The 12500-nt window shown below is 48.0% G+C and overlaps 2 protein-coding genes across 2 annotated transcripts in view; one reads left to right on the top strand and one right to left on the bottom strand.

Moving 5' to 3' along the window:
* Nucleotides 1–3244, top strand: part of LOC135804757 (DNA-directed RNA polymerase II subunit RPB1-like) — a 6000-nt gene extending 2756 nt beyond the window's left edge. The window contains exons 4-6 of the mRNA XM_065318711.1: nt 504–602; nt 1095–1259; nt 1589–3244. Coding sequence (XP_065174783.1) covers nt 504–602; nt 1095–1259; nt 1589–2609 — 1285 coding nt within the window. The 3' untranslated portion in view covers nt 2610–3244. The remainder of the gene's footprint in view (nt 1–503; nt 603–1094; nt 1260–1588) is intronic.
* A 4840-nt stretch (nt 3245–8084) lies between these two features.
* Nucleotides 8085–12020, bottom strand: LOC135804758 (endoplasmic reticulum chaperone BiP-like). Its single transcript, XM_065318712.1, has 5 exons — nt 11783–12020; nt 11207–11543; nt 10611–10753; nt 9641–10031; nt 8085–9409 (listed from the first exon to the last, which is right to left on the bottom strand). The coding sequence occupies exons 1-5, from the start codon at nt 11905–11907 to the stop codon at nt 8402–8404; spliced, it is 2004 nt and encodes a 667-aa protein (XP_065174784.1). The 5' UTR covers nt 11908–12020; the 3' UTR covers nt 8085–8401.
* Between the last annotated feature and the right edge of the window lie 480 nt (nt 12021–12500).

The raw sequence follows: 12500 nt of genomic DNA on the forward strand, positions 1-12500 counted from the left end.
GCTGCCTCTTGTCACAGTGCATCTTGGAGGGGGGGGGTTGAAAGTTATGTACTAGTACTTGAAGTATGCGGACCATTGAAGACTCGAAGCTGTAACAGTACACAATGGTGCAACGTTTGAAATTATGATTTCAAGCAGCTGAAAGAACCCATTCATTATGTTGCCTCTGACCTTCTCCGTCCTTTTCCGATGTTCGAATTTTATGAAATAATGGTAGCGACTTCGGTGATAATTTGATACCAACTTTCCTTTCGAATGTTATCTTCAAAGAAGTATTCATCAGTGGCATGTGACTTTCATCCGATTGCATCCACTCTCTAAGTACTGCTGAATTACTCCAAACAGGCCTGTATGCGATAGAAAAGAAATTGCTTGTCCGTTCTCTGTTATGGAAGCTGGTACACTTTGTAATGAAATGACAGCGGGTGTGTACTGTGGATGGGTAACATGAATGTCCAATGTGATGAATCCTAGCTCTTGTACATGTACTTGGCATTGTCCAGAGGAGGCCTGCCCGAGGTACCGCCGAAAACCTTCTTTGGACGATTTGAAGAGGATTTCATCCAGAGGAGGACAGATGAGCTGCAGGAATTCCTGCAGAAGTGAGTCTCGCCGGTGCGCCGTTTCCCATGCAGGCTACACTCAGTACAGGTGGTCATCTGATCATGTACATGATACACAAGGATTCTCACACTGCATGTAACCATTAGAATGTAGAGTGACCTCCTAATCCCGCTTCTGCTAACTTTCAATTATCAGCCGAGAAACCCACACATTTTCTACGAACACAGATTCCACAGTAGTTTCACCATCAGATATTTATGAGGGAATCGTGTTGACTGAAATCGATTCCGACAATTACAGTTCTGATTAGGGCATAGTATAGTCAACATGCACAATATTTTTTAAAATTATCAGGATTCCAAATCCAATAATACGTGGCGTTCGACTCAAATGTTGTTGTTTTGCGGGGCCGCTTTGCTCAGATTTTCTGTTTGGAAAGCACACGCTTCACTCTATTTGTGTAGTATCGGAACCATCTGTATCATGCAGTCACCTCTTAATGGCCGTGACCCGTTGTCATCTGTGTGTAGATTGGTCGCTATACCGGCAGTGCTGACGGAAAAGGTTTTTCACGAGTTTGTGCAGACATCCAACAAATTAGAGGACATGGAGAGGATGTACGACACCACGCATCCTTTGGCGGGCAGGCCCGACCTTGCTGTCGAGCCGACCATCCTGCTCGTCAAGGATATAGTGTAAGAAACGTGCAGGGCTCTGTGGTATGCATACCTGAATTCCATGCATGCAAAGCATAGGCGTATGGTGTGGCAAGGGTAGAGCTGGGAGCACGGGAATGGTACTGCTGTAGCAGAAAAGCGGGTCACTGTGCTGGAAAGAGCCTGAGTGAGCTGCTAGCATTCACTCTCTCACTCATCACTATCATGCTCCGGCTGGACTAGAGTTAATGCATTGGCATGCCAACATGCACGCATACACACTTCCCCATGTAAAACTAGTAGACGGTTGTCTGATTCATTCTACCAGCTTATCACTGTTCTCCTTTTTTGGTTTGGTCGCTGCTCAGAGCTAGCCGGCAGATCTGCAGGGACCCGGCAGAGGAGCACAGTGCCGAGCGGCCTTCACACAGTGAGGAGAGTCGGTTACCACACAATGCCGAGTGTCCGTCTCACAGTACTGAGCGTCTGTCACAAAGTGCTGAGCCGCCGTTACACAGCGGGGAGAGACCACAATACAGTGCTGAGCCGCCGTTACACAGCGGGGAGAGACCACAATACAGTGCTGAGCCACCGTTACACAGCGGGGAGAGACCACAATACAGTGCTGAACGTCCATCATACAGTGCTGAACGGCCATCATACAGTGCTGAACGGCCATCATACAGTGGGGAGAGTCCGCCATACAGTACAGAACGTCTGTCATGCAGTGCTGAGCCGCAGCTACACAGCGCTGAGCATCCGACATACAGCGCGGAGCGTCCGCCATACAGCGCGGAGCGTCCACCATACACGGCTGAGCGTCCGCCATGCACTGCTGTGCGTCCGCCATACAGCGCGGAGAGTCCGACATACAGTGCTGAGCGTCCGACAAACAGCGCGGAGCGTCCGCCATCCACTGCTGAGTGTCCGCCATACACTGCTGAGCGTCCGCCATACAGCGTGGAGCGTCTGCCATACAATGCTGAGAGTCCGCCATACAGCGCGGAGCGTCCGCCATACAGTGCTGAAAGCCCGTCAGACACTGCCGAGGTTGCAACACACAGTGCGGGGTGTCCGCCATACAGTGGTCAGCATCCATCACGCAGTGCCGAGTGTGCGTCAGCCAGTGTCATCTCTGGAGAACCAGACCACCAAGGATCATCTACCCTTTCCTGGAGCGACTCTCATACTCAACCCAGCTCGCCTTCCTTAGTGACAAATGCAAGAATACAGCGGAGTGATTTGCACACAATAAGACATGACAACAATGCAATACATGAAAAGTCAACAGCTGCTGCTACGATTGTTGAGCGGCCTGTTGCATTAAATCCTTTCGTAAATTCCGTCGCCATTGCAGATGAGAGCGGCTGTTACTCAGACCGCTGCTGAGTTGCGTGCTGCTTGGGCGGGAAACTTTGGAAGGGTACTCAGCCAATCTTAGGCTATGTTGATACAATTTGAGGAACAAGATTTTCTAGCTGTCCATTGCCAGAAGACTCCTAGCCTTTTTAAAGCATTGAAGTAGAGCAGTTTGCTGTGCCCTTGAGGCCATTCTGCACGGGCGTGTCTGTGTTGTTTCCGTGGTGTGTTCCCGGGGCTGACTTATCTATGTTCTCAGGATTACTAGTGAATAGGTAGTGATTGGTTTTTTTTCCAAAAAATATACTTTCGACTCTTAAAAAGCGATTAAACAGTTCGCCAACTTCGGAAAATGACAGAAAACGAAATAATTATAACGCTGCAGTCACCAAAAGTTGGTGTACCGAATTCTCTTTTTATTATATCCATTTGCATCTTTCTCTCAAAGCAGTGGATCTCTTTCATATTCTTTTAATTTTTTTGCAACACTGATAATTATTTGTATCTTTGGCTATGCCTTCGTTGTGGACTACAACCATTACTAGTACATTGCAATTGGGTCACAGTGTAGACTGCATGTTTGGCTCTGGTACAGCCTGCTATTTATAAGCTACATTACTGTACACAAAAGCAGTTTCAGAACTTTTGCTCTTTGTTTTGAATAATGGGAGCTAGCGCGATGTGAACTATTTCCAAGAACACTACCACGGCCTTTCCTTTTCCTTGAGACGCCACCGTGCTGCGACCCACATGGCCACAGTAAACTGGGAACTCGTGGCCTGGCATGAGTAATACATGGATGTGGCAAATGGGATTGAGGCCTTTGCCTTTGGCCTCTGGTTGGTGGATCTGATCTATCCTCCCTCGCCGTTTAGGAGCCGCATCTGACGCCTGATCATGGGGTGGTGGCGTCCCACGGAAGCGGAAAGGTGGTCCTTGACCAGGGAGTTGTACGACTCCTTGTTGTTGACCTGTAACTGCCCGGTAGGTACGCGAACCCGTCGAATTTTATTAATAGTGAGGTTTTGCATTCCGAATTTCGGTTCGGCGCTCTTCGGTCATTTGTCGAACATCAAAATGTCGAATTTTCGCACCAACGTTTGTTTTGCAAGTCGAAAATGATGTTTTCATTTCGTGAGCCCTAGCATCAGCAACGTTCTCTCCCGTGCTCCTATTCTTGCTGATTCCAACGAACTTTGATCGCCCTAAGAGCCGAGGGCCAAACATGTCTCCTCAGTCGCCTCAGAAAAACCACCTCCATGGCCAAGTCAAATTTTATGAGTATCGCCATAGTCTTTTCAGCTACACAGATGACGGTGAGGACACTCCAGGCGAAAGAGAGTAGACAAGCAGTGGAGGAGCAATCAGAGGTAGCTGACGACGCTGATGTCGCCAAAGACGCCTGTGAAGCGATGCCGAGATAAGAAATCTCTTTGAATAAATCACGCGCTAGCGCTCTTCTACAGAAAATTCATCCGAAAAATATTTTCGGCAAAGTGAGCTTTTTCCGAACAAACACTCCGAATCTTCGTGTGCATTTTCGACCTCGCTCTTGCGTGCCGAATCTTTTTGCCGAATTTCGGAATGCAAAACCTCACTATTAGTGAGGTTTTGCATTCCGAATTTCGGTTCGGCGTTCTTCGGTCATTTGTCGAACATCAAAATGTCGAATTTTCGCACCAACGTTTGTTTTGCAAGTCGAAAATGATGTGTTTTCATTTCGTGAGCCCCAGCATCAGCAACGTCCTGTCCCGTGCTCCTTTTCTTGCTGATTCCAACGAACTTTGATCGCCCAAAGAGTCGAGGGCCAAACCTGCCTCCTCAGTCGCCTCAGAAAAACCAACTCCATGGCCAAGTCAAATGTTATGCGTGTCGCCATAATCTTTTCAGCCACACAGATGACGGTGAGGACACTCCAGGCGAAAGAGAGTCGACAGGCAGTGGAGAGGAGCAATCAGAGGTAGCTGACGATGCTATGTCGCCAAAAACGCCTGCCAAGCGATGCCGAGATAAGAAACCTCTTTGAATAAATTAATTCAATAAATCACGCGCTAGCGCTCTTCTACTAGAAAATGCATCAGAAAAATATTTTCGGCAAAGTGAGCTTTTTCCGAATTCGCGAACAAACACTCCGAATCTGCGTGTGCATTTTCGACCTCGCTCCCGCGTGCCGAATCCACTAACGAGCGCGAGCTATCGAGCGAGTTAACGAGTTTCACTGATATGACAAAGATGGTTTTTTTTTCAGGTGCTTCGAATTATTTCACCGCTGGCGCTGGGATTGCTGCTGCTTTTGACTGGCTTCACTTCGGACGGGTGTTTGGTGTTGAGATGTCTTTTCTGCGCCTTTGTTGAGCCACCGTTGTAAGAATAGACCATTTTGCAAAGATTGCAAGTAGCCTTGTTCTTCGCTGCATTACCGCAACAAAATTCCGAAATGACTAATTAGGAAGCGTGTCTTTCGCTCGAACACTAGACTGTACTGTGATGTGCACGCTGTGCAGTATACGGTGCCCGTTAATAGTGTAAACGAACTCGCCGCACAAACGAGCCGAGTTTCTGGCGAGCGAGCTAACGAGTACCCGGTGAGATCCTTTCAACACTAATTTATTCAAAGAGGTTTATTATCTCGGCATCGCTTGGCAGGCGTCTTTGGCGACATAGCATCGTCAGCTACCTCTGATTGCTCCTCTCCACTGCCTGTCGACTCTCTTTCGCCTGGAGTGTCCTCACCGTCATCTGTGTGGCTGAAAAGACTATGGCGACACGCATAACATTTGACTGATATTATTAGTATTATGGAGTTGGTTTTTCTGAGGAGGCAGGTTTGGCCCTCGACTCTTTGGGCGATCAAAGTTCGTTGGAATCAGCAAGAAAAGGAGCACGGGACAGGACGTTGCTGATGCTGGGGCTCACGAAATGAAAACACATCATTTTCGACTTGCAAAACAAACGTTGGTGCGAAAATTCGACATTTTGATGTTCGACAAATGACCGAAGAACGCCGAACCGAAATTCGGAATGCAAAACCCCACTACATGTGAGCCAGGGACTATAGAAACCGCCCTACGACGTTTGATATCAAATCAAGTTATGACGTTTCAAAGTCACGTGACTCAAAGTTACGCGAATCGCAGAACTCGTCACTTTTGTTTTGACAATTTTGACAAGACTCAAGAGCTGTCCTCTTGTTAGGACTTAGGTGTTCGGTGAAGGATTCCGAGCTCGAGCGATTGTCGAGTAACTCAAGAGGCTCCAAATACTGTGATTGATTATGGCTACAACATTAATTTTAGTAAACGACGCAGCTCGATTCTGTGTGGAGTCGACTAGTCCCTGATGCGAAGGCGCTTGAATCGGACGACGAGAATTTTTACGGATTCAGCGCTGGCACCCGCGAGTCGTCGGCGAGCGATTCCGACACCGATGCTGACAGCGACGGCGATGATATGCCACCTAACAAGAAGACGTATGGAGTCACAGCAAGCTCGAGTGCTGCTAGTGTTGTGTCGAAAACGCCAAGCCCCGACAGCTCGGAAATTTCAAACGCGAAGAGTGACACCGACTACTCGGAATCAGATGACGGACCAGATGCCCTCGCATCTGAGCCACCGACGACGGAGCAGGTGAAGCGTGGTCTCTTCAGACATACGCGATGGGATTGAGAGAGGCTGTGGATGCAAGTCGACGAATCATTGGAAAGTCATCCCATCGCAAAGCAGCTCGAGGACTACATGTTTGAAGTCTCTAAACTGCGAGAATCTAAAAAGCGCTTCAAGCAGTTTGTTCTGGGCTCACTGACTGGAAGCATGCGAAAGTCGATGACTGGTGGTGGTGATCGACCTTTCTATTTCGCTATCATGTACGTAGTTACGATTTGTGCAAAGATGTGTTCATGGCAGTTCATGCTGTTGGAAGTCATGTAATGAAGCGCCTTCATTAAAAAGGCAAACAAAGGAGTCGTTCAACTGGCACACCATGGCTTGACTGGGAGAACACCAGAGCACTTAGCCATTCCAGCAGACATAGAGCAGGATGTAGTGCAGTGTATTTATTCATATGGTAACACGTACGGTCTACCTCATCATGCAGTGGAGCGAGGTCGTGCTGAGGACCCTCCAGTATACTTACCAGCATCCAAGAACAAGAAGTCTGCATACAACATCTATACCAAGACTGTCACACAGTATTCGCCTGTTCAGTACCGGTCATTTTGCCACATTTGGAGGAGACAGGCAGCACACATCAAAGTGATGAAGCCAAGGAAAGACGTATGCGCACTGTGTGACAAGCTGGGGTACAAAATTCGTGTCGCCCGTACAGAGGAAGAGACGGAATGTAGTGTCCAGGCCCTGCGTTCACACATATCACTAGCACAAGAGGAGCGGCAGTACTACCGAGATTCAGTGGACGGCGCGCAGGCGTCACTGGGTGAAGCTGAGGGCATAGTTCACTATACATTTGAACTGCCTAACTAGCAAGAATGAAGATATACAAAGAACATTACAAACTGTAAAAAATTGGTTGTGAGCAACACTGGCTCACACTCAAATAACTGCTTTTCACCAGAAAAATACTATATTTCAACGTTTCGGTCATGAAATAACCATCATCATGACCGAAACGTTGAAATATAGTATTTTTCTGGTGAAAAGCAGTTATTTGAGTGTGAGCCAGTGTTGCTCACAACCAATTTTTTACTTATGAAGCTGCGTGATGCGTCCTACAAGATTTTATTACAAACTGTGTACATAAATTTGCTCTATATCGCTCAATTGACATGCCATTATTAAATAGGTGGTTAGGCACATTTTTCCATTGCAGATCAACTTGAAATTTTGTTTGAGCACATTACCATACCATACCAACATTTTGAGAGAAACATTTTTTTTTCGCCAAAAAGTGCCATAGGGTGGTTTCTGTAGTCCCTGGCTCATGTATTAGTACTAGTCTAGAGCTAGAGACGCCACCGCCCCATCGATCAGGCGTGAGATGCGGATCCTAAACAGTGGTGGCGGGGGGATTCAGATCCACCAAGCAGAGCTAGCTAGAGGCCAAACTAGGCCCAAAGGCTGGAAAAATCCCATAATGCCATATGCTTGGCATGGATTCAATCGACGTTACGTCACTACGTGCCACTGCTTACCCCCCCCCCCCCTTACTATCAATAGACAATACTGTACAACACGTTATTTTCGGTGTATTTAATTTCGGTAGAGAATTCAGGCACCTAAATTTTGATTTATAATACACCTAAAAGGCACTAGACTAGTCTAGAGTATGCACAGTGGGTGCAGGGAACGCTGGTCACCTAATTCTATAATATTACACCTGAAACCTGGCAGGTTCCTGGCACCGAAATTTTACTACACCTAAGAGTACCATTCCTGACCGTCACTATCTTTACACGTATGTATGACACTACCCAAACCCGCGTATGTATGACACTACCCAAACCCGCGTATGTATGACACTACCCAAACCCGCTCAGCTTGCAACACAATGTGTGGGAATTCGGTCTACAAAGACCGTCAGTCACAAAATCGATATTGAATGAAGGCGCAAAAGAATTCTCAAGCAGCACATACACTACAAAACAAAAGAATTCATCAGCAAAGATCAGCATGGACTGAAGCCAGTGAAGGGACGCCAATGACTGGTTCTTTTTCGCGTCATCCCCACCATGATACGAATGGGAATAGAGGAGAAATATAATAATATAATGGACCCTAGAATGATGATCAGTCGGCTCAAACTGTTTTTTTGAAAAGGGACAACCGGTATACGGCCTGTTGCCACCAAGTTTATAACTTTTCAGATAACTATAATTCATCATGGTCATCATCACCGCCGGCACCACCCTGGGGTCCAGCACCATCAGGTCCTGCACCGCCTGGGGGAGGTGGGCCTCCTTGACCTTGGTAAAGCTTTGAAATGATTGGCTGGACGATTTCCTCCAGCTCTTTCTTCTGCTCTTGCATCTCTTCCGTTGTTGCTTCGGCATGGCTTTCCATCCAGCTGATCGTCTTGTCGGTGGCTTCCGTGATCGTCTCCTTCTCCTCTTCACTGAGCTTGCCACCAAGCTTTTCCTTGTCCTTGATCTGGTTCTTTAGTGAGTATGCATAGCCCTCCAGCTCATTCTTGGCTTCAACGCGCTCCTTCACCTTCTTGTCCTCATCGGCAAACTTCTCGGCGTCGTTCACCATGCGCTCGATATCCTCAGGTGTTAGGCGGTTCTGGTCGTTTGTAATCTCGATCTTTTCCTTATTGCCAGTGCCCTTGTCCTCAGCAGACACGCGCAGGATGCCATTCACGTCAATTTCAAATGTCACCTCAATCTGCGGTACACCACGAGGTGCTGGAGGGATGCCATTCAAGTCAAACTTGCCCAGCAAGTGGTTGTCCTTGGTCATGGGTCGTTCACCCTCAAACACCTGGATGGTGACGGTGGGCTGATTGTCGGCGGCGGTGGAGAAGATCTGCGACTTCTTGGTGGGCACAACAGTATTGCGCGGGATGAGCTTGGTCATTACGCCGCCGACTGTCTCGATACCCATAGTAAGAGGGTTGACGTCGAGCAGGACAAGATCCTGTGTGTCTGCATCACCGCTGAGTACACCGGCTTGGACAGCAGCACCGTATGCCACTGCTTCGTCCGGGTTGATACCGCGGGACGGCTCCTTGCCGTTGAAGAACTCCTTCACAAGCTGCTGCACTTTGGGGATGCGAGTGGAGCCGCCGACCAGCACAATCTCCTGAATGTCAGACTTGGCGAGGTCAGAATCCTGCAGCACCTGCTGTACCGGCTTGACGGTGGAGCGGAACAGGTCCTGTAGCAAAAGAACACACAAAATGGCAAACACATCCTGTTAGGCTCCAATGTATCTTCCCGCATAGACAGCTACACAGCCAGGACGATATACTAGTATGTACAGCCAGCATAGACACCCCATTTCAATGTAAATGTATGCATTGTTCATGCCAATAAGCAGCAAACATGCCATCACCCCCCACCTGCATGGAAACAAGGGATCGAGTGTGGGCAGTAAGCCTTTACTTACCATGTTCAGTTCTTCAAAGCGGGCACGGGTCAGAGTCTCTGAGAAGTCCTCGCCATCGAAGAATGATTCTATCTCAATTCGGGTCTGATGGGTGGAACTGAGCGCACGCTTTGCCTTCTCGACTTCACGGCGGAGTTTCTGCACAGCTCGCATGTCACGGCGGATGTCCTTGCCCCTCTTCTTCTTGTAGAGCTTCATGAAGTGCTCCATGACGCGGTTGTCAAAGTCCTGCCCACCGAGATGAGTGTCACCGTTGGTTGCAACCACTTCGAACACACCTCCATCAATAGTCAGAAGGGATACATCAAACGTTCCACCGCCAAGATCAAAGACGAGGATGTTCATCTCTCCGTCTTTCTTATCAAGGCCATACGCAATAGCAGCAGCAGTTCTGGAGCAACAAAACCAAGCAGATCAAGGACTATGGTCAGCCAACACACTTCACCCAAAAATCACAATATCCAAGAGTGAATACCAAATTTTAGTTTTGAAACGCGAGGTGTTTGAAGTAGGCTATATTCATACCAAATTTTAGTTTTGAAACGCGAGGTGTTTGAAGTAGGCTATATTCATAATATTTTTTTTGGCTTCTATTCTAATTTCTACAATACAATGAGGCCATAGCAACTACAGTGGACCTGCATGCTCAATAAATCAGTGTAGGACCCAAGGGAAACAAACACAGGCAAAACAAAGTAGAATCCAAACCTATGCAAACGTCAACTCACGGGGACAAGTCACATAAATGACAGTACGGTGCTGTCGGGCGCTGAAGAACGAACAGCCTCGAAATTCACTAAGCACAGCATACCAATGTATACACGGAGACTCAACTGTCCCTAGACTGTACTACATGAAAATATGATTGGTCTAGGCTGCGAGACTGACCCCCAGTTCTTCGGCAACCGGCAGAACTATAGTCGAGGGAGAGAGGTGTGTGTGGGGGGGGGGGGGGGGGGGAGAGACGTACGGCTCGTTGATGATACGCAGCACTGTCAGTCCAGAGATGGTACCGGCATCCTTTGTAGCCTGACGCTGGGCGTCATTGAAGTAGGCTGGTACAGTGACAACGGCGTGAGTTACCTTGTGTCCAAGGTAAGCCTCTGCGGTTTCCTACAGTGATGAGCAAAACAGCAAGCAAACACCAGCATTTATGGCAACCGCCAGTCAACAATCTATTCCCTAAACACGTACGTTCAGCTTATTTATGGCAACCGCCAGTCAACAATCTATTCCCTAAACACGTACGTTCAGCTTCTTGGATTCTTCGCAGTACAGAAACCTGATCTACATGTATGTACAACCATCATCAATTCTATCTATAGTGGTGTTTGCAGTGAGCCGTTTTCCAAATGCTATACGTAGGCATCAAGCCACAGTCCATGTATCTGCCAAGGTTCCAGGACCCAGATGCATCCCACTCAAGTTGTACACCATTCAAAATGTAATGCTAGAACCAGGAAACGAGATTGAGGAAATGTCAAAGCAGTAACGTGACCATGGTTACACGAAGTACAATCATATCTGGTAGCTTGTAGTACTAGTAGTGCGTCTGAGAGCACGTACCCTCATCTTCCCCAGGACCATCGCACTGATCTCCTCTGGCGCGAACAAACTCTTCTTTCCGTCAACTTCAGCGGACACATGCGGCTTGTTGTTCTTCTCCTCCACACTGAATGGCCAGTACTTGACGTCGCTCTTGATCGCGCTGTCGTCCCATGTACGGCCGATCAGACGCTTGGCGTCGAAGATCGTGTTTTCAGGATTGGAGGTCAGCTGGTTCTTGGCGGCATCACCGATCAGTCGCTCCCCCTCGCCGGTGAAGGCCACGTAACTAGGAGTGATACGGTTACCCTGGTCATTGGCGATGATTTCCACTCGACCGTTCTTGTACACGCCGACACTGCAGCATCAGTTCAAACAAATTCACATAGTAGTTGTTGTGAGCCACAAAGATTTTATTTTCGCACGCATGCACTGCCACATTGCAATCTGCACCACCAGATCAGGACAAGTGCTTTAGTTGTCTGAATATTTGCGGCACTACAAAGCATCGATCGTGGCGTACCCATGCACTGAAAGCCTAGCTAGCAAGTCAACTATACTATAGGAACAATAGAGCAAGCAGGAGCGTCGTCTTACCACGAGTAGGTAGTGCCAAGATCTATTCCAACAACGGTGCCATATTCTTCGTTCCTCTTGGATTCTTCCGCTGCAATAGCGGGAATTGCAACCGCTAGGGCTAGTAGCACAACCCGGACAATCATGGTGCCGCTGGACGCTGGCGATCTCAGGCTGCAGTCACTGAGAATTCAACTCCAACAAAAGGGAACGAAAAAATGGACCCACAAACTCCTTCCAACAAGTGAAAATGTTTTCATGGCCCAGGTCTCTTCCCATCGCCTATTTATTACGACACGACATTCGTAGGTGTCTTGCACTGATTGGCTGCTAGCCGGGTTCATGACAACGCTCTCTGATCGTGGACGGCTCTGATTGGGCCTCTGCACTGCGAAGCTACTGTATTATGTATACGAGTCGTGTACTAGTACTGAGCTAGCCCACATGATCAGGGCCGGGCCGCGGGGTATGCACTTGTCGTTAGTACACGTACTAGGGACGTAGATCTACGTCTACCGATTATGACGTGTAAGTAACTTAGTTGTAGAGCATGCATGTCGCTTGGTAGAAAGTGGCTTGCTAAGCTGACGTGCACCTAGTGTCTTTGCATGCCAAGTGTGCATTATGCACATCCATCATGAAGCGAAGCAGTTTTCAGGGTGCGCAAAAATAGCGCATACGTTATGCACCGGCATTGTTACATGACTGAGTCTTGTACGTTTATGTCTGTGCATCGCTC

This window comes from Sycon ciliatum, chromosome 1, assembly GCF_964019385.1.
Source record: "Sycon ciliatum chromosome 1, ocSycCili1.1, whole genome shotgun sequence".
NCBI classification, from domain to species: Eukaryota; Metazoa; Porifera; class Calcarea; order Leucosolenida; family Sycettidae; genus Sycon; species Sycon ciliatum.